Source organism: Lactuca saligna, chromosome 5 (genome assembly GCF_052625555.1).
Source record: "Lactuca saligna cultivar CGN05327 chromosome 5, ASM5262555v1, whole genome shotgun sequence".
In the NCBI taxonomy this organism is placed as follows: domain Eukaryota; kingdom Viridiplantae; phylum Streptophyta; class Magnoliopsida; order Asterales; family Asteraceae; genus Lactuca; species Lactuca saligna.
In genome coordinates, this window is record NC_136421.1 from 150,235,737 (window position 1) to 150,257,045 (window position 21,309).

The 21,309-nt window shown below is 35.8% G+C and overlaps 1 protein-coding gene and 1 pseudogene across 1 annotated transcript; one reads left to right on the forward strand and one right to left on the reverse strand.

The window, feature by feature from the left end:
* Window positions 1–4,036: 4,036 nt before the first annotated feature.
* On the forward strand, window positions 4,037–6,552 carry LOC144997793 (uncharacterized). The gene is made up of 7 exons (XM_078957660.1): window positions 4,037–4,242; window positions 4,532–4,631; window positions 4,716–4,773; window positions 4,859–5,115; window positions 5,211–5,324; window positions 5,489–5,537; window positions 5,975–6,552. The coding sequence occupies exons 2-7, from the start codon at window positions 4,536–4,538 to the stop codon at window positions 6,400–6,402; spliced, it is 1,002 nt and encodes a 333-aa protein (XP_078813786.1). The 5' UTR covers window positions 4,037–4,242; window positions 4,532–4,535; the 3' UTR covers window positions 6,403–6,552.
* Window positions 6,553–17,096: 10,544 nt separating this feature from the next.
* On the reverse strand, window positions 17,097–19,565 carry LOC145045839 (uncharacterized; annotated as a pseudogene).
* Between the last annotated feature and the right edge of the window lie 1,744 nt (window positions 19,566–21,309).

Genomic DNA, 21,309 nt, shown 5'->3' on the forward strand with positions numbered 1-21,309 from the left:
TCCACATTTTTGCTTTTTTTTTTTTTAATCCCGAAAATGTTTTTGTTGCTACAAACCATAATTTAAACATTATAAGTACCTTTTCTATTTAATTAAGAAAAAATGTAGCTAAAAATACCAAGATATTGCACAAAATATATCTTTAAATATAACAATATCAACTCACAAACTAAAGAAGAGCACAACCAACACTTGCAACACATAGTGGAACTGTTGAGAAAGGAAACGTTGTACGCTAAGTTCTCTAAATGAGATTCATGTATACCCTTCAAAAAAAGAAGCAATCAAGATTTTGGAAATAGCAAAACGCCAACCGAGGTATGCCAAATCTTAGTCCTTGCTGGCAACTACATGAGATTCAGTGAGAAGTCTCCAAGAAAACCAAACCCTTCACAACATTGACACAAGAAGAAACAAAGTTCAACTAAGAAGATAAGCAGGAAGCGATATTCCAGGAGTTGAAAAATATGTTGTGTAGTGCACCGATCCTATCACTTCTTTGAAGGAACTGAAGACCTTGTCGTATACTACGACGCATCTTATCAAGGATCGGGTCGCTTATTAATGCAAAGAGACATGGTGATTGCTTATGCGTCTCAAAAACTCAAGGTGCACAAGAACAACTACACTACCCATGACCTTGAGTTGGGAGCTATAGTTTTTGCCCTAAAAATTTGGAGACACTACTTGTACAATACGGAATGTACTATCTTTACAGATCACAAGAGTCTCCAGAGGCAACAAATATGAGTTGAACTATTGAATGATTACACAAGTGAAATTCTTTATCATCTCGACAAGGAAAATGTTGTAGTTAATTCCTTGAGCTACAATGAACGTGTGAAACCCCGATGGGTACGAGCGTTAACTATGACAATCCATTCCAACCTTACCGCGTAAATCCGAGAAGATCAATTCGAAGCTTTAAAGGAAAAAAACATTGCGAGTGAAGCATAGCGAAGAATGGATAAACAATGCTAAAGGATGAAGAAACACGATAATTCATGAATCGAATTTGGACACCTAAATTCGGTGATGCTAGAAGCTTAGTCGTGGAGGAAAATCACAGATCAAGATATTTCGTTCATCCAGGCTTTGGCAAAATGTACCTAGGCTTTGGCAAAATGTACCTTGATTTAAAGAAGTTGTATTAGTGGCCGAATATGAAAGCATAACTTGTCACTTATGTGAGCAAATGCCTGAATTTCTCTAAAGTCAAGGTTGAGCATCACAAGGCCTCGGGTTTGCTCCGTCAACTATAGGTACCCGAGTGGAAGTGAGAATAATTCATGATGGACTTCATCACTAAACTGCCCAAGACACCAAGTGATTTTGACATTATCTGGGTAGTACTCAACAGACTAATGAAGTTTTACCACTTCCCACCAAAACAAAGAAACAAATAGGGTGTACCGATTTCTATTATCTTTGAAAGAGATAATAGATATACCTCACGATTCTGGCAATCATTATAAAATCCTTGGGAGCTCGCTTGGATATGAGCACAACTTACATCCACAAAACGATGCTCGAAGCGAACGAACCATCCAAAAATTGGAGGATATGCTACGAGCTTGTGTGATAGATTTCAGAAATGTTGGGGATACTCATTTATTGTTAATTGAGTTTTCCTATAATAGTTATCACACCAACATAAACGATGCATTGTTTGAGGCTTTATATGGATGAAAATGTCGATCACCAATATGTTGGTCAGTGGTTGGAGATACTCAACTGGCCAAAAGGCATATAGATACAATGCGCACTGGGTCATAGATACTACATGAAACCGCGCGAAAAGATTGTGCAAATTAATGATCAATTAAAGGCGGCATGTGATCGTCAAAAGAGTTACGTTGACGTGAGATGTAAGCCTCTTTAATTCCAGGATGGAGACCTAGTAATGTTAAAAGTCTCACCCTGGAATTGAGTGATTTGATTTGGTAAATGAGGCAAGCTGAACCCACGACACATAAGACCTTTTGAAACTCTTGATAAAATTGGTCATGTTGCTTATCGACTAAAGCTGCCTCAAGAACTAAACAACGTGCATGATTTTTTCATGTGTCGAACCTTAAAAAGTATCTATCTGATGACATTTATGCCATTCCTCTTGATAAAATCCAAGTGAGTACGAAACTCCACTTTATTGAAGAACCAATGGTGATTATGGATCGAGAGATCAAATGCTTCAAACAAAGTCGTATCCCTATTGTGAAGGTACGTTGGAATTCTCAACGAGGACCATAATTCACCTAGGAATGCGAAAATCAAATGAAACAAAAGTACCCCAACTATATAAGGATCTCCCATCTACAAGTTGAATTTCAGGACGAAATTCTTTTAATAAAGGGAGAATGTAACAAATGGTAAAAATAGGTCAAAGTTCGCCGATCAAACCATTGTGAACCCTATTGTAATAGGATCTGTTGTAGAGTATTCCATGTTTTTGAATGCAATTGAAGTCATTATACTCATAATTGCATGTGAAATACTCTCCATGTCTCCGATTTATGTCGAACGCTAAAGAACAAAACATAGTTCACAAAAATAAGTACTATTTAATGTGTTAAAAATAAAATTTATGCATCGAGTATACTTAGGAGCAATTAATGATCACATTGGATAAAATATGTTAACACGAGATCGTTTATATAAAGAACATCGAAAACGGAGATTATACGAAGACGTTATATTTGTGGTTGTAAAATCAGTTATATAACTGATTTTCCTGGAAACGAACATCGTATCGCTTCGTTGGGATAACTACACATCTTGTTAAATGTTTTCGAACACCTTTTTAAACTCGGGCAATATGATATTAATTGAATTCATATTTGGAATATTTTTAGCTCGAAGGTATAATACTTTTGTAAAAACCGTCGTAATGAGAAAACTATAAAATAACTAAAATAGAACTTCGAACACATTTAAACTTAATATCGTTTATTGTTTGAGAATTTTGTTTACACTTTTGGACTCAACACACTCGGGACAATAGACATGCACATTCGTAAAGTTTTTACAAAGCTAGATTCGGGGCACGAAAATCGAGGCGATATATGGCTTGATGAGAGAGGTGGTGACATCACCACCATGACATGATCATATGGCTATAAGTTTAGCCGCCATATCCTCTTCAAAATCAACACTCCCTCTTTCTACTCTCTGTACCCCCCCTCCCTTCTCGGAAATTGTGCTGTCGGTGATGGCTTTTCTGGTCGCCGACGATTGACGCCGCCCTCTCTTTCGTCACATTCCTCCGCCTCACGAAGCACCCCAACCTGCTACCTTGTCCCGAGCCACCTACTGTCACCCCATCTCGTCAACAAGCTACTGCCAACAATGTAAAACTGTTGCGAAAATAGCCACGCGCTGCCGTGGCCGAGAAAGCTTCGTTTTTTCCGACGAGAAATTTCGGCAGTCCCGTTTGCCGTAAAATTTACATTTATGTGTTCCCGGCGAGCAAATTTGTAAGCATTTGGTGTCGGTTTTTCCAAAAAGTGTCTCGATTGAAAGTTGAGAAATCATGAAACAAGTCATGATTCCCAAAACGAACACTTATCACGTTTCAAGAGTAAGCTCTACGGCCCCTTTTATACTTTTTATGTTTTCGAGGGAGAATACATGTATTACTCATTTTTGCGTAACAACCATGTATTATTTTTTTGATTCGAATGAAAAAATAATACAAAGAGTGTGAATGAAAAAAAATACCATCTTAATTATCTATTGAATAACACAAAGATAATTAGATGAAAAAATAACACAATAATAGTCTTAATAGTCTTAATGAAAAAATAAAATTAGATAATCCGACTGAAAAAAAACAACACAAAAATAATCGGAACGAAAAAAATATCATTAAAATAATAATAAAAAACAACTAATGAATGGTCCAACAACTAATTTATACATAATAGTAAGAATTAAGAAAAACAAAAATAGTTTTGAAATTCAAAAAATATATTTTTAACAATTCTATAATAATATCATTATTATTATTTTAATTTTTATCATTCCCTTTTTGTAAATATCCAATTTATGAACTCCTCAAGCATATCCCTAAATTCTCTCAGTCCATTGAAGTTTGACGACAAGGTTCTCGCCATATTCGTCGGCGCTACTGTTTGTGATTGCTTCTGTTCATATTGTTCGTGATCGTCCCTGCTTTCGCTGTTACTCCGGCAGATATCTCTACCCAGTTAGATTTGTCTCATTTTACTCAGCCTAATCACGAAGGTGAATAAAATCACCTTTAACTTGTTTTTAATCATTTGCTTGTTATCGCCATCTCCATTGGCTTGGAAAACACACAGTTCCACGAAAAAGCACAAGCAAACAATTTATTTTCAAGGTTAGGTATTCCGGATAACCAGTAGTAGGGGCTTGTAGCAGATCGAACCTTGTTTGTGTTCCATTTTAGGGTTTTATGATGTATTAAAACTCTGTCTCTCTTGTAAATACATGAACAAGAAGATAATTTGTGTACATTTCTGTGTTCTTCCAATTTTGACTAAAAATTCTACAGCACAATGGAGAAGCCTGATGATCTGAAGTTTGAAGCTGGCCAACTTGCTGAATCCAAAACATTTGAAGATGGATTCCGTGGTGCTTGGTTTAGATGCAAGGTATGTGAATATGATAATATCCATTTTCCAGTAAATATGGTAATAATGCAGATTTCTAAATCTAAACTCTAAAATTCCCATCAGATCAAGGATATAAACTTGAACCAGATTTTGGCCGAGTACTTTGACTTTGTAGATAAAGGTGAGTTGACTAACCCGCTATATATGAACCACTAATCACAATCTTTTCATCTGTTCTAAAATCATCACTCTCAATCAATTTGCAGTTGTTATTGAATGGACAAAGATATACGAATTGCCTCATTATGGAAGGAAGTCAAAGCAGATAAAGAAACAATTAATGGTGCGACCTCCATATCCTAAAATGTATCTCAAAAATGAAACGCCACCTGTCAATTCCATTACAGAAGTATGTGTTGTGATTGATGGTGAATGGAAAGTTGGGGATTTGATAGATTGGAGTACAGATGATTGTTATTGGTCAGCAAGGATCATTAAAATATTGAGTGATGATGAGGTTCAGGTAATGAAATTTTATCATTTTTATTATCAGTTCATTACTTTCATCTCATAAATTATTATTTATTGTTATAAATTTGTAACTTATTATGTGTGTAGATTGAGTTGCCAATGCCTCCAGCTGGACAAGGGGGGATTTATGATGCATTTTGTAAGGATTTACGCCCATCATTAAACTGGACTCCATTAGAAGGCTGGACATTTCCTACCATGGTGCTTTTCTTTTTTCCTATTACAACATTCTACTTTGATTCATTTTTATAAATTTTGAGAAATTAGATATTTTCTAAGTAGAATCCTAGTAAATCTATACTTTATTTTGTGTTGTCTAAAATTAATTTAAACTTGTGCTCGCTGACATAAAATTTCACATGCAGAGAGGTCAAGCTTCATGCAGCGCACAGCTTATTTTCCCATCACAGCAAGGTAAAGTAAATTTTAATTTACTATTTACATTAATTTTATCGTTTGTTTTTCAAAATATCGGTATAAACTTATCATTTCTAACATAAAATGTATTTTGTATGCCTTTCAAAGAAGGAGTCTTTTTTACATAACCTTTTTTGGGTTGTTTTTGATGATTAGGATGACGAGGGCATTTTTGTCTTTTGAAAAGACAGACTAAACATTGGAGAGTGAATCCCTGTCCCATCTTTTTTAGGTGGACCTAATGACAACGTCGACAAAAAGTTGTACTTTTTGTCCTATTGATGTGAGTTCTTGTCCCACCTATTTGGGTGGGAGAAAAGAACTATAATTGCTGTCTCATTGACATCAGTTCCAGTCTTAGTCTTTAAAAACTAAATTTTATTGTTTGAATTATAATTTTTACGGATTTTATTACAACCCTAAAAATCTTTTAGGCATGGATAGTGAGAGTAGGGAGGATGAAGTTGCTTCACCTCAAAATGCATCTTCCACTTCTCGAATATCAGTAATTTCATTAGCAGCTCCAATCGAAGAAGAAGAAGCATTGCAGAGTCAAGAAGTGAAAACCGATGGTGATGATGTGGAAAAAGTGAGTTCTTCAGACAGTATTTCAACGATGCGTGTGGAAGAAAATAAAACAGACAGTATTTCAACGATGCGTGTGGAAGAAAATAAAACAGATGATGATGCTTGGGATGATGTTGATCACAACATGATAGATTTAAATATAATGCATGAGGAGACGTTAGAGGCGTCCATTCTTGACCTTGAAGAACTTGCAAATAGAATAAAATGGCTTAAGAGCATTCTTGATACCAGTCGATCAAATTCAGGATCATGGAAGTTTGAAGGAGAAAGTTGATTGTTTCTAAACTTTTGTTGTTGTTTGTTTCTAAAGTACCAAGGTGAAGCAAGTTGGGTGTTGTGACTACTATTAGTGTGTGTATGGCTTAAAAACTTGTTAATTGAGGTCTTTTGGTAATTTGTGAATGGAATTTCTCATTTTTACTAATGTGGTTTTATTTGATTGTTCCATCCATAAGTAAGGTTAAATAATCATTTCGGCCAAAAACAAAGAGAAATGAAACTGGATCATGTGTGTAACGCCGTGTTTTGAATCAATTCCTAGTATGAGGCTGTAGCTCGAAGGTTGGTCATTATAAGGATTATGGTTCCTAGGAAGGTAAAGATCTAGACCCATTTGGGTGCGTGTGATGTATTAGAAGTGATCCAGGTGTTTTGTTCGTGTTTTGAAACCTAAGGGTATTCCGGTAAAGTGGCAGTTTGGGCTTTTGTGGAAAATGGATTTTTGTTCGGAAGGTCTTAAGAACGGTTTGAGTTGATAGAAGTGTAAGGCTTCTCGCTACCTTTCCGTGGATATAAAAGTTGATCAAAAACGGACTTAGAACGAGGAAGTTATGATACTTTGAAGTTGTTGGCAGAATTGGTCCTTAAATGGTAATGTTTGGCAAGTAGGTGCCATGCATGCAAAGTGGCCAGCGCATGAGTACGCTCAGCGTAATCTGGGGTACGCCCAACGTAGTGCTGGTTAAGTGAATCGTGGGTGCGGGACACGTACACCCGGCGTACGTCCAGGATCTCCAAAACCCTAATTCTAAGGGTTGACTCACTATTTAAAGCACCTTAAGTTCGAGGGGGTACGCCTCTCTTTCATTCACAGAATCTTAAACCCTAAATTCGAGTGGTAGCTTCATCTAAGGGTATTGTGAGCTTTGTGGGTGCATTTTTGGTGGTTTTTGGCGAACTTCAAGAAGTAGGAGCTCATTACAAGGTGTTGGTGCAAAAGAGAAGTTTCAGAGATTTGGGATTGTTGCTTCACTTCAGGCCTTTGCAAGGTATAAAGTCATGAGCTTGATTAATCTCTTAGATCTCCTTTAGGATGAGTTTATGGACTCTTTTGGTCCCAAGAATGGATCTTTATGAGTCAAACACGTTTCTAGGTCCACCGTTGCCATCCTTAATGTCATATGAGTCCTTTATGCAGTAAAGTTTCAATCTTTGGGGCTCATTTGGGACCATGCATGAGATCTAGCCTTTTTCATGGAAGTTTGTTGTCACATTTCAAGTTTGGGCTCATTTGGTGGGTTGAAAGCCACTAAGTCATCAACTTTATGGATTAAGACGTTAAGGAGGACTAGGATCTATAATTGTAGCTTCTGGATTGGGGTATTAAGCACTTAATGGGAAAAGTGGCTTAACAGAGGAGTATGTTGGACGTACATGCAGGTACTCGCAGCGTACACCACATTCAGCCAGTACGCTCAGCATACCTAGGAGTACGCCCCGCGTACACATCAGTTTTGGGCCTTGGGTTGGGCTAAGCAGTGGACGTTAGACAGTTGGGCCTTAGTGGGCCATCAGAAGTCAGATGTTTTTGGCTAATGATATGTTTGGGCCTAGGGTAAGGCCCATTATAGGGATTAGGCCTAATTTAGCAAATTGGGCCATTAGTGGGCCACTAGTGGGCTTAGAAAGCCTACCTAGTGTTGGGCTTTTGTGTTGGGATTGAGCCTTAGTTTGGATCATACTAGGCCAGGGGTAGAATGATCATTTTACCCCATGCATGAATTAAGGATTATAGTATGGGACCTAATTGCTAATTGGGTATATTGGTTGGTAGTGATAACTCGGGAAGCTGGCGGGGCAGCAACTAAGGAATTCATGTGGGAAGCTTCTGCAGTGCGAGTTGAGTCTTCTCACCATACCAATGGGTCTAAGGTATCAATTTCGTCCCATTTATTTAGTTGTGACGATTATTGTGAATGTGCTATCGATACGTTATGTATTATGTATGTGACCATGTGGGGGTTCCCATGACAGTTAGTTATATGTGGTATGCTAGTTGAATGCATGGTATTTGATATGCTAGTTGTCTTTGTGGTGCTTGCATGGAAGACCCTAGAAGATTCCCGTGACAGTGGATTGTGACCATGTGGGGGTTCCCATGGCACATGGTATAAGACCATGGATGGTTTCCATGGCATCCCAGTACGTTTGTCCGTTTATTTTGCATAATTTGTATTTGGTAGTGTAGACCGCGTGGGGGTTCCTGTGACAATTAGCCAAGACCATGTGGGGGTTCCAGTGGCGGCTAGTCAAGACCACGTGGGGGTTTCCCGTGGCGTTTGGTGTAAGACCTTGGAAGGTTTCAACGACATCCTTATATGTCTATATGCATGGCTTATGTGATATATGTATATTTTTATAGCTAATATGGTATGTGTTATGTAGATTGTGTGTGGGGTATGCTCTGGGGGATTCACTAAGCTTCGTGTTTACAGTTTTGTTTATGGTTTCAGGTATCATCGATTTGGAAATGAAGAGTTCGGATTGATCGCAATGCACACACCTATGATTTCTGTAATGAAAATTTTTGGGATGAACTCTTATAAATGTTTTACTTAATGATGATTTGAAATGTTTGAAATAAATGGTATTAATGTTTTAGCTATATTAGAAATGAAATTTTTACCTTTGAAAATTGGGTCGTTACAAATTGGTATCAGAACCTTGGTTTGAAGGAATCGGACAGACTTTCAGGTGAGTCAACTCAAACTGAGGATCTGTAAAGTTTTCAAAAGAAAAATGTTTTTAAGTAAAGAATTTCTAAGACAAGAAAGGGTGTGGCGTATGCAATCGACCTAGCTCAAGTAAGTTTCCCAGAATACCCACATTTGTTATCTGTTATGATTTGATTTATGAATCTGAGAATCACATGCTAGTTAAGGCTAGGAGAGATGCCTTTATATGTTGTATGAGCTGGTAGACTTGCATGCTAGTGCCGAGTTGTTAGTGACAGATTGGCCTGATATGAGATGCTTGTAGTCTTGGAGTACTGGATGCCATGCTAGAAGGAGAATGATTCTCGGTATTGATAACTGTTAAGTGTATGTTTTAAAAATTGTATACAGTTAGGACTCGTTTCCTGTTCTTTGTACAATTTGCATGCATAAAGACAACCGACAGTGAGGATGTATGGACGTGGATATCGTGGGTTGTGGTATGTGGGCCGAATGTTTTATGATAGTTCTTGGATTAGAGTGCTACTGCACGAATGCTGCTTGCTTTGTGCTTTGTGGAACTCTTGAGTGATGGGAGTCAGCTACTAAGTGGATATGATGATATCTATGAGGTGGATGGCTGACATCATGGGGAGTTCTTCAGCTTCTGATGGCAGAGTGAGGTTGGGAGCCTAGGAAAGCATAGGATATGCTTTAGTGAGCTTAGTGGGGCATTTCAGTGAAGTTGGGAACTTAGGAGGTGCTACGGTAGAGATTGTCTTGTTGTTTAGAAAACGTTTAGTATACCGGCGGAGTAAGTGACTTAAAGGATTTAGGAGGATTACTGAGGAAAGTATGGGTAGGTGTGGAAGGTAGTATTGGGCCCATACTACTGAAAGCACAAGATCCATACTCGAATCGGTAAGAGTCTTGGAGAATCTGAGAAGCTTACGGGAAGGAGAATTCTTGGTTGTGATTGGACGTGGGGGATAGCTGCGGTGCAGAATGCGGATGAGAACGCATGGGTGGAACCAGGGTTTGGTCCCAACTCAAATGGTGAGCCAGTCAGCGGAATGACTGTCAATATTTGAGTTCGCCTTGGATCTCTTGTATCAGGCGGCAAGGATTGATAGTGCGATCTATTGCACTTTTGGAGTTTGAAATTATGTCTTGGGAATAGTTTGTAGCCGGTTTAGAGCAGAGGTTGCTCTAGTTACGGCGGTTCAGCCATTGACGATTAAGCTGGTGAGTGTGTCAGGGTGCGAGACCCTGAATGAATGATACAGATCCCAGAACCGAGGACGAAAGATTTATTAGGAGTACCTCAATGAGAGAGGTTCAGGTCGGGTTGATTAGTGGAGGATCTCGAGCGGAGACCTAAGAGTTCGGGGCAGCTTTTGAGAGGCCAGCAGGACAAATCCAGTGCAACGCTTGCGGAACTGCACGATGGAGTTTCTTTCCAAGGGTTTGGATTGTCATTGGGATCGGAATAAAGTGTTACATCATGTTCTTAGGTTGGTCGAGGTAACTCAGGAAGAGGTGGTCAGGATTCCTCCAGATGTTACGGATATGCTATCTTCGGCCATTCCCGGTGGATATCGGGAATTTGCACCGCTTTAGAATTGTGATAAGTTAGATCTTGGTTTGGTTCTCTGCTATTGTCTGGGTTAGTAATTCTTTTCAGATGCCATACAGTATGTCAATGAATCTTTGAGGAATCTTCAGACGGACGTATCTTGCGGAGTGGGATCTGCGTATACCATGATGAAGGTGGGAGGAGTCACCATGGTTCCTTCTCAGCTCGTCTTTAATGTAAAGACATGAACCAGACAATGGAGAAGCTTGGTGTTCTTAAGTTTGAAGTTGTTCAACTGGCTGAAACCAAAACATTTGAGAAATTGTATCATTCTGCTTAGTTCAAATGCAAGGTATCTCTTCATTCAATTACTTAATACTGTTGTCATTTTAGTGTAAATAATGTAAATGAAATTATGATTTATGATATATTATTTTTCCCTTCATCAGATTAAGGATATAAGCTGAAGAACAAGATTTTACCTGAGTACTATGATTTTCCAGATGAAGGTGAGTTGACTAATCTTATGATTTATGTTATGAATGGAAGTATGTTCCTATTTCTATCATTTAATCTTTTCTATAATTTTATCATAGAAGCATGGATTCTATTTCTAGTTATACTTTAATTTCATTTGCAGAGATTAAATGGGCAAATATATACGAAATTTCTCCTTATGGTAGAAAGTCAAAGAATATTAAAAAACAACTGATGGTTCGACCTCAATATCCTCAAATATATCACAAAAATGAAATGCCACCCGTGAATTCAATTTTAGAAGTATGTGTTATCATTGATGGTGTATGGAAGAGTGGGGATTTGGTAGATTGGTTTGAAGATGATTGTTATTGGTCGGCAAGTATTATCAAAATATTGAGTGATGAAAGGGTTAAGGTAATTGTTTAAAAAAAAAGTAATAACTTTTTTAATTATTATTATATGTTTTTCTTGTTTATAATTTTATATCTTGTGTAGATAGAATTGCCAAAGCCTCCAGCTGGACAAGGGAAGGTTTATGTAGCATTTTGTACGGATCTACACCCTTCCTTAGATTGGTCTCCAAGTAAAGGCTCGATAGTGCCTACCATGGTACTTTTCCTTTTTCCTATTATAGCAATGTACTTTGATTCATTTTATAAAATTTGAGAGATCAGGGTTTATGTTTAAAGGAATATTAACCTGATCATTTCAAGTCCCTGAAAATACTTCTTATAGAGGTTAAAATAAAAGAAAATAAATTGTGTATGCAGAAATAATACGATGTTTCCAAAGAAAATCCAATATTTTCCTTATAAGAGTTAGGTAGTCCTAAATTCCATGACCGAAATAAACAAGTATTTTTCCATACTTAAAGATATAAAAGTGATTATAAATCGGCATAAAATCATTTTTGATATAAAAGTGTACAAGTATTTTACCATACTTAAAGATATAAAAGTGATTTTAAATCGGCATAAAATCTTTTTTGATATAAAAGTGTACAAGTATTTTTCCATACTTAAAGTGATTTATGTGAGTTAAATCGACATAACTCGCTAATTTGAAAGTAGAACCCGTAAAACATATGATTCGTTAATACCACATGTGAGCTATTATAACCATGCTAAGACTCAGACGGCCTCGTAATACAATGTTCTTCAGGCGTCGCATGTTAAATGACACTTGTCACCTCAGACCTGCCGGTCTAGCTGTTGCAAGCAGCTCAGGTGCGGGCTTGTCAGACCCAATATAGATCTATACACAACTATCACGCTCTCCTTACAAGAGACTCTGGTTACAATTTACAGGACTTTTGACTTTGTTACCATGAAGGTAACACGAATGGAATGACTCACAAATTTATTCATTAACTGATTTACGTGAACTGAACTGAAAACCCTTGGTAAATAAGTTTGAAATGTAATTGATACATAAACAATACCTATTATAGTTTATCCAAAACGTTTGTAATGTAAAAGAACCTCTTTTATAAAAATACATTAGTTCCATGAGTCCATAAACTATTACTATTATGTAGTATATGAAAAACCCATTTGTTTTGAGAGTAAAACCTTTCTCATGTGGTAAAAATCCATAAACTATACTTATTATAGATTATTATATGTGTTTGAATGAATGAAGAATCCTTATCATGAATGACTAAATTTCAGTTTATGATGATAAACTAACAAGAAAATACATTCAATATTTATAACTTATCGTTAGACACTTTGCTCAACATAATACAAAGTGTTATGAAAGTTATAAGCTGTTAACTAGTTTTTAACCATTCTGCACTGTTTTAGAAAAATCATACGAAGTCGAAAACTGAATCCATAAATTCTGAGAGTTCATAAAATGTGTCTAGTTTATTCACAAATTTTGTTATGATTTTTTGGAAGTCTTTAACTTGTGTTAAAATGTTCATATTCACAGACTGGTCCGAATTCGTTTCTGAAATGATAGGCAGTTTTGTAAAAATCACCATAAATCGTAGAAAAACCGTATGGAGATGTGCAAGTAGTCATTTTAAAGGTATTAACCTGAACTATTTGCATATCAAACAGTTTTGAAAGATATTAAGTTTAAGATAGTCAAAACAGTCCGTGAATAAGACTCAACTTTTCTGATGAAAGCTATTGTTTGAGGTTAGTTGTGTTCTTGGTGTTTTAACTTGTATTCCCCCCCCCCTAAAACTTGAAGAAAACATGAAAAATGTATCGGTATGGACTAACCTTATGTGAGTTCAGTGGATGGATGTTAAAGGAGAGAAGTGTTCAACTCAAGAACACTTGAAGGATTGCTTGAAGATTCGAGAATCTAACATAATTATGATGGTGTTTGTGTAAGAAATCAATGATCTAAGTAAAAGGAAGTGTAATAAACATATGAAGGGTAATTATACTTACCAAGAGTGGAAGAAAGCATGATGATTAGCCTTGGAATCTCGAAATTTCGAGAGAGAATGAGTTTTTGCTTCTTGATGAAGTATGAGTGAATGAGAGGAGAGATAAGGGTTTTTCTACCCTTGAGTCAACGTGCTTGGCTGGAAAGAGGGGGAAAAGGACAATGAAATGACTAGGTATTATGGAAGGACAAGGGTTGGTCATTGAGTGGGCATGGGTGGTTGCTTGTGTCATACACTAAAGTAAAGTCAACACTCCACCCAAAATATCCTATCCACTAATCTTGGATAAGATTTACACTTAAAAAAGTGATTAATTATGAATTTAGGGGTTTTATATGTTAAAATATAATTTTGGGTGAAAATCTCACGTTAAAATTATGTAAAACGGGCTTAAAATGAACTTGTGATCGAAAACCAGAAGAAATGGCCTTTCTGCGAGGCTTCTCGCATGGGGGGGGGGGGGGGGGGGCGAAGGTGGTTAGGTTCGGTCCTTAGGAGACTGGGACCGAAGGCGAGGGTGAGTCAGGAAGTGAAATGGAGCGAAACCTATCAGAAGCGAAATGGACCGAAGGGTTTGGTTCGCATGCGAGGTTCGGGCCCTAAAGAAGGCTTCGGGTTCGGTCCTGGGGCTTCGGTTCTCAGCAGTTCGGTTCCTTAAGAGGACTTTCAGCCCTAAGAGGGTTCGCCCCTAAGGAGTGGGTTCCGGGTCCTTAAGGCTATTTTACCCGTTTTTACACCATTTTAAGTGATTTTTGACCCGGTTAAGGGTCGGGATGACCCGAATGATTACGAAAAGTTAAAGGAACATTTGAGAGAGATTTCACCTACTTAGAGAGATTTGGGATAGATTTCACATACTTGGAGAGATTTCTCATACTTAGAGAGATTTGGGAGAGATTTCACATACTTGGAGGGATTTCTCATACTTAGAGATATTTGGGAGAGGCTTTTTTGTGACCTTTTTGAGTGTTTGGCTTCGCAACGCAAGGTCCGTAAGCCCCATTAAGCCATGTTTAAGGATCTTACACACTCCCGATGAGTATGCAATATTGTTTTATCGGTTTGGTTCGTTACTTACCACAAATTTAGGTTAAGGAAATCTAGATATACAAACTTTTCAATTGATGATTTCTCATTAGAATAGCGATTTGTATAGTAATTACCTAACGTAAGCCCTAGTAGAAGGGTTAATTGAGTCGACCGGTTTGACTTGTTAACTTTAGGTTACTTTAACTTGACCGGAAATTGACGGTTGTCACAGATAACACTTGCAATTATCTACACATCTTTACTTCATATATTAGTTTCATTCTATAACTTTAAATTGGGAACTTGTAGTGTTTTTACTGATGATGAGGGCATTTAGTCTTTTTTAAAAGACAAACAAGAGGCTAAGAGTGAGTCCTTGTCCTACCTTTTTTGATGGAACAAGAAATTGTAATTTTTGTACCATTCAAAACTTATAATTTTTGTTTCACTGACATCAATCATTGTTCCACTTTTAATAGTCAGACAAAAAGTTGTAATTTTTGTCATTAGTCCCACTTTTTTGGGTGGGACAAAAAGTTGTGTTTTGTCCTATTGACATTAGTAGTACAGCGTGCCATGTCATGTCTGGTAATGATTTTTTAAATAAAACAACATCTTTTGTTCTAATAATTAATGCCATATGTCTCGAAATACAAATTAAACATTCTAATTTTCATGGATTATGTATTTTTATGGTAAGATGTAAAATCTTTTAGGCATGTATATTGAGAAGGAGGAAATTGCTACGCCTCTAAATGCATCTTCAACATCCCGTACATCAGTAATTTCATTAGAGGATCCACTAGAGGAATTACTGAATAGTCAAGAAGTGAAAATAGATGGTGATGATGTGGAAAAGGTGAGTTCTTCAAATAGTATTTCAACTATGCATGTGGAAGAAAGTGAAAAAGAAGATGATACTTGGAAAGATGTAGATTACAACATTATAGATTTAAATATCATGCATCAAAAAGACATTAGAAGCATAAATTCTTGACCTTGAAGAACTTGCTAATAGAATAAAATGGCTTAGGGCTACTTTGGATAACAATCAATCAAGGTCAGGATCTTGGATGTTTGTAGACAACATTCATCAACCAAAGTAACTTGATACAATAGTTGATTGTAAATAATAGTTTTACTTTTGTTTTTGTGGAATTGTTTTGATGGAAATGCCTATATGATTAGTAAATTAGATGCATTGATCAAATTATGATATTTTTCATTTTACAAGATTGGCTTGGGATTTAAAGGATTTTTATCAAAGTGAAATAGTTAAAGGGATAACTTTACTTTGAAAACATTTGTAATAAGAAGCATGGTTAAAAAAAATGGTTACTTATTTCATTTTTACAAAGATCATAGATCTTACTTTGGCAAAGGAGATTACACTCTTGGTCCATAAAACCTAGAAGTTTGAACTTGCAAACAATTGCAACTAACTGAAACACAAAATGAAGAGTTGCATCTTGTCACAAAGATCATATGATTATTGAAAAGTTGAGAAACAAGAACATGGAAAGTGAAGAACCCAACCGTATCACAAAGGGATGAATATGTCGATTTTGATTTGAATGGATCAAATTGTGAGACTTGTTGCAATGATGTGCACATTTCGAGTTGAAGGGACGAAGTTAGAAGCGCTTTTGGCTTCATGCGGAACTTTGCCTTGAAATTTCGAATCTGATTTCTTTGTTCTAGGGCGTAGAGTGGCAAACCGTTGACTTAAAGTGAAAGTGTAGGACCGGATCACAATAAGATCGAAGGTTCATGACGTAGATCTTACTTAAAATTAGAACTCTTTATAGACCATGATAAAAACTTAATTTTGGGATCTTAAGATCATACAATCGAGATCTTAAAATCGATAACGATAATCAAACAAAATGGTTTAGATATAAATTTTAATTTAAAATTTTGGAAAATAAAACATAGATATGGAAGGTGATGCAACAAGGGAAAACTTGTAAAAGACAAATCAATTATTGCTGATAATATTATACTCAGAGTGTGTTTGGTATGACAAAATGAAATCATAAATGAATGAAATAAATAATATAATGGGTTGATAAAATAATCGAATGATCGTCCGTCATGCTTGTTTAGCTCGAATGAAGAGAATAAATCACTCAAAAATGTCCTTTGATATGTATAATTAAAAAACTAAATATTAAACTGAGAAACAAAAACAAAGTTGTAGTTTATAAATGAGTTTTGACTCAAATGATCATTTAACTGTCGATTTTAATTCGATTAAACCACTAAACATTTGATTATGCTAAATTAGACCATAAAGTCTCAACTTTTGTTTGTTTTGTCTATTCTCTTTGCTCTGGTTCCAGCTTACGTGATATCCTACTTGGCTTAAGTAGGGATAAAACGACTCAATTTATTATTATTATTATTTTTTTTTTTTTGGGGGGGGGGGGGGGGGGAGGGGGGCGATTTACCGAAAGTATTATAAACTAAAATTAACGTTCTTACATACAAGAAAAAACCAAATTTGTTTTTACAAATAAACACAAAAATAACTAGAAAAAGAATTACAACTCAGCCCGACAACCTCTAAGGTCTTTGAATTCATCAATTACCGACTTCGAATCAATGTTTTCAGCAATTTCTCTTTCTATGTAAACCACCAAGTTGTTTGCGAGAAAGTCATCCGACATCGTATTACGAAGACGGTTCTTGAATATTTTCATTGCTGAAAATCCCCTCTCTGTTGTTGCGGTAGAAACTAGAAGTGTCAAGATTAACCGCACCACTCTATCATGCAAATAATACGTCTCACGTTTCTGAGTTTCCACAAGACCCTTGCATAATTCAGCTATAGTCGATACACCACTAAGCTTGGGATTCTTTGTCATATCAATATTAAAAATCTCCAATTGATATCTTAATTGGATTCTCTCTTGCTCTGTAAAATCTTCGGGATAATACTTCTCAACAAGACGACAAATTTGATAAACTTTAATCACTTTAGGGTGTTCTTTTGAAACTAAAGTAGAACTAAGACTTAATAACTCCATCGCCTGATCATTGAATCTACTATTCAACTCATGTAACTGTTTGTCCAATGTGGTTGTAAACAAATCCACTCGATAAAAATGTTCAAAAGTAACATGATGATCAGTTTTTCGAGGCCGGTATCGAGTAGAAGTATATGGAGCATTCATATCCGGCATATCTATTTGATGTTTTTCACAAAAAAAACTTTACTTGTGCAAGTAAAGAGTCCCATCCCTTGTTTCTGAATTCATTTACACTCTCCTTTGTTGCTGAAACTAACTCCATGGCATTAAGAATATCTTGAGATTTCTTTTGTAGAGCTTGAGAAAGTACATCAGTTTTCCCCATTATTTCCTTTATCAAGTGAAGAATAAACACAAAACTCAAATGATTTTAGGAAACAATAAGCTGCATCAGCATCTCCGCGTTGAGAATAAGTAGCAGATACGTCATCAATTATTCTATGGAGAACAACACGAGTACAATCAAACATGTTAAGCAAACTGCAAACCGAACGAAAATGAGAACCCCAACGTGTATCACCAGCTCTTCTTAATGTCCCAACTTGATTCAATCCTTTGCCTGATTCGATTTCACCTAGTTCCAATAATTGTTCAATCTCAGTTGCCTTCGCCTTTTGTAACTCATCATGACGCTTACTGGAAGCACAAACTACATTAATTAAAAAAAATTAAGTTTGTGAAAAATTGGTGTACAGGAATAATTTCCCTTGAAGCAGCTACCAAGGCTAGTTGTAATCTGTGAGCAAAGCAATGAACATAATATGCATAAGGACAATCCTTAAGAACAAGTGCCTGTAATCCGTTCCATTCCCCTCTCATATTACTAGCACCATCATAACCTTGGCCACGGATTTTACTAACATCAAACTCATAGTGCAAAAGTTGTCTCCACATATTTGTTTTTAGGGTTAATGATAAGGTATCCCTAACATGAACCAAATCCAAGAACCTTTCCCGTATGATCCCTTCTACATCAACAAATCTCAAAACTATCGCCATTTGCTCTTTTTTAGACTCATCCCGTGACTCATCAACCATGACACAAAAATATGAATCACCCACTTCACTACGAATATGCTTTCTAACTTTATTTGCAATAATACTAAGAATTTCTTTTTGAATTTCTCCATAAGTATATTTTGAATTATAAAGAGCTTTCTCTAATATAACATTTGCAACTTCATCATTATAAGATGCTAGAAGTTTTAGTAGTTGCAAAAAATTACCACGATTTTTGGAATTAGGAGATTCATCATGTCCTCGTAAAGCGCACGCTTGGAATGTCAACCAACGAACTGTGTCAATCGAAGCTTTTAATCGTAAACGATTCTTCAATATTTGCTCTTCATTTTGCTTCATTATGATATTTTCAATGTGTGCTTCTTGGTTCATCAAATTTTCAGCGAATGCAACAACATTTCTATGTTGTGAACAACCAATGTGCTTTAAGAACGCACAATTTTTCCCGTCATTAACTTTCTTCCAATTGTCAAATCCTTTAACAGTAAATGCATCATAACCATGGGACACACTTGGTTTATCGTTAAATATAAAACAAATAAAACAGTAGGATGCATGTGTTGTTGGAGAATATTCTAGCCAATTAGGGAAAATATTGAACCAAGAATATTGAAATCTACGAGGATGTTTCTTTGAACCTTTAGCATGATATTCTTTAAGATGTATTTGGAAAGGTCCTAAGCTCATATAAGCTCGTCTTACTTCTTCCCTTAAGTTAACCGGATATTCCCATATTTGTTTTCTTTTAGCGGGATCTCTTTCTAGTTGCTTAAGATCCGCTTGGACCACCTCATTAGGATTTGATTGTGTGGCTTCACTCCTATCATTCTCTTGTTGATTTTCATGTTCTTGTTGTTGTGGTTCACTTGTTGAAGCTTTGTGCCATTTAATCTCTTCATTTTTATCATGAATTGCATCATTATCAACCTTTCTTTTGAAGAAAGAATGAATGGTTTTCATATTTCACAAGATTGCATCTATAGAAATCAAAATCAAAAAAAGTTCATAAGAAAATAAGCAATGTGTAATTAGTTGATTCCTAAAACTCCAACAAAATTTAATTTATTATCTTCGTCGTTGGCATTGGCAAACAATATGTTGTTGGCATTGGCAAACAATATGTAGTCTTATTTCATAGGTTAACAGTTAACTAGAAAAAAGAACACCCATAACTTTCGAGCTTATAGTCTTGAAATCCACATATAATTAATAATCTAATAGAATGATCATAAATTCAATTATATCCAAGATTCCAAGTTAAACAATAAACAATAAAGTCATTTTAGAAAATAGACATATCAGGTCATATAATCATATCGGTTCATAAAATAGACTCCTAAAATTAGTTTGATTCCTAAAATTCCAACAGGAAAGAAGTTGAAGAACAGGCTGAGGACTGAATTGAAACTTGAAAGCTCAATTGCTCAAAGCTGAAAGCACACCTGAAACCTGAGGATGGGGAATTGGCCAATTGGGAATTGGGGATTGCAGCAGTTGAGCAATACAGCAGCAGCTGAGCAGCCAGCAGGTGGTGGCACCGTAGCAGCACCGCAGTCCGCAGTGGCGCAACACCCGGCACTCCGACAGGCGACGTCGTGACGAGTAGGCGAGTGGCGACAGGCAATGAACGGATTCGATTTGGCGGAGTGACTTGCGAGTTGCGATTGAACGAAGATTGAGGATGGGGCTGGGAAATTGGGGCGGAAAGCGGAAGCTGATTGACGATCTCTGGCTTGCAATCTTGGATCAGCTTCTTGGCAACACAAACATTGGATCAACTAATCAGGAGGGGCCACAGCCCAAAACTCATATTGCTGGGCTTATAATTCCGAAAATTGAACATATATATCAGATTTCTAGCCCAAAATTCAGGGGGGGCCACAACCTCTCCTGGCCCCATAAAAGGTGCGCCCTGTCAATTTAGCTAATAAACTTATAATCACACTAAATTTGACCTTGAACTTTGAATATATATATATATATATATATATATATATATATATATATATATATATATATATATATATATTATTTTAATAAAACTAAACTCGGTTTTAAGTTTTTATATGTTTTTTTTCTTTAGTCAAAACTAAACTAAACTTTATTTTATTTTATCTTTTTAATTTTTTGGGAAATGTTTATAATGTTTATATATTTTTATTTATTCTTGTTGAGATTAATTTTGCACAAAAAATAATAAATTAAGCAATCATCTATATGTTAATCCCTTTATTATAATGTTATAACAAACAATTTATATTGGTTGTAAAAAAATTGTTATAGAAAATTTAATGTCATTTAATTTGATATAAAAGAATGTTAATTAATGTGGCGAGTACATGTATTTTTTAAGAATTTGAAAGCATTTGCGGTTATTATCATGTATAATCATATTTAACATTTCGTTAAATTAAGCGTACCATTTAATTAAAATTGAGTAAACTAATATTTGAGCCTAATTTCCATCCAACTTTATTATTATTATTTTATTTTATGAATTTATAATTCTCTTTATACTTTAGTTTTTTATTGAAGTTTTTATATGGCTTTTTATTTTCTTTTCCAAAAAACCATATTTTTAGCGGAAAAAATGTTAAAAAAAAAAGAGAAATAATAATATTATTTGAATAAAAAATAACATTAGAAAAACCATAAATAACAAATTACAAAAAATTGAAAAACAACTCAAATAATATACTCTAAT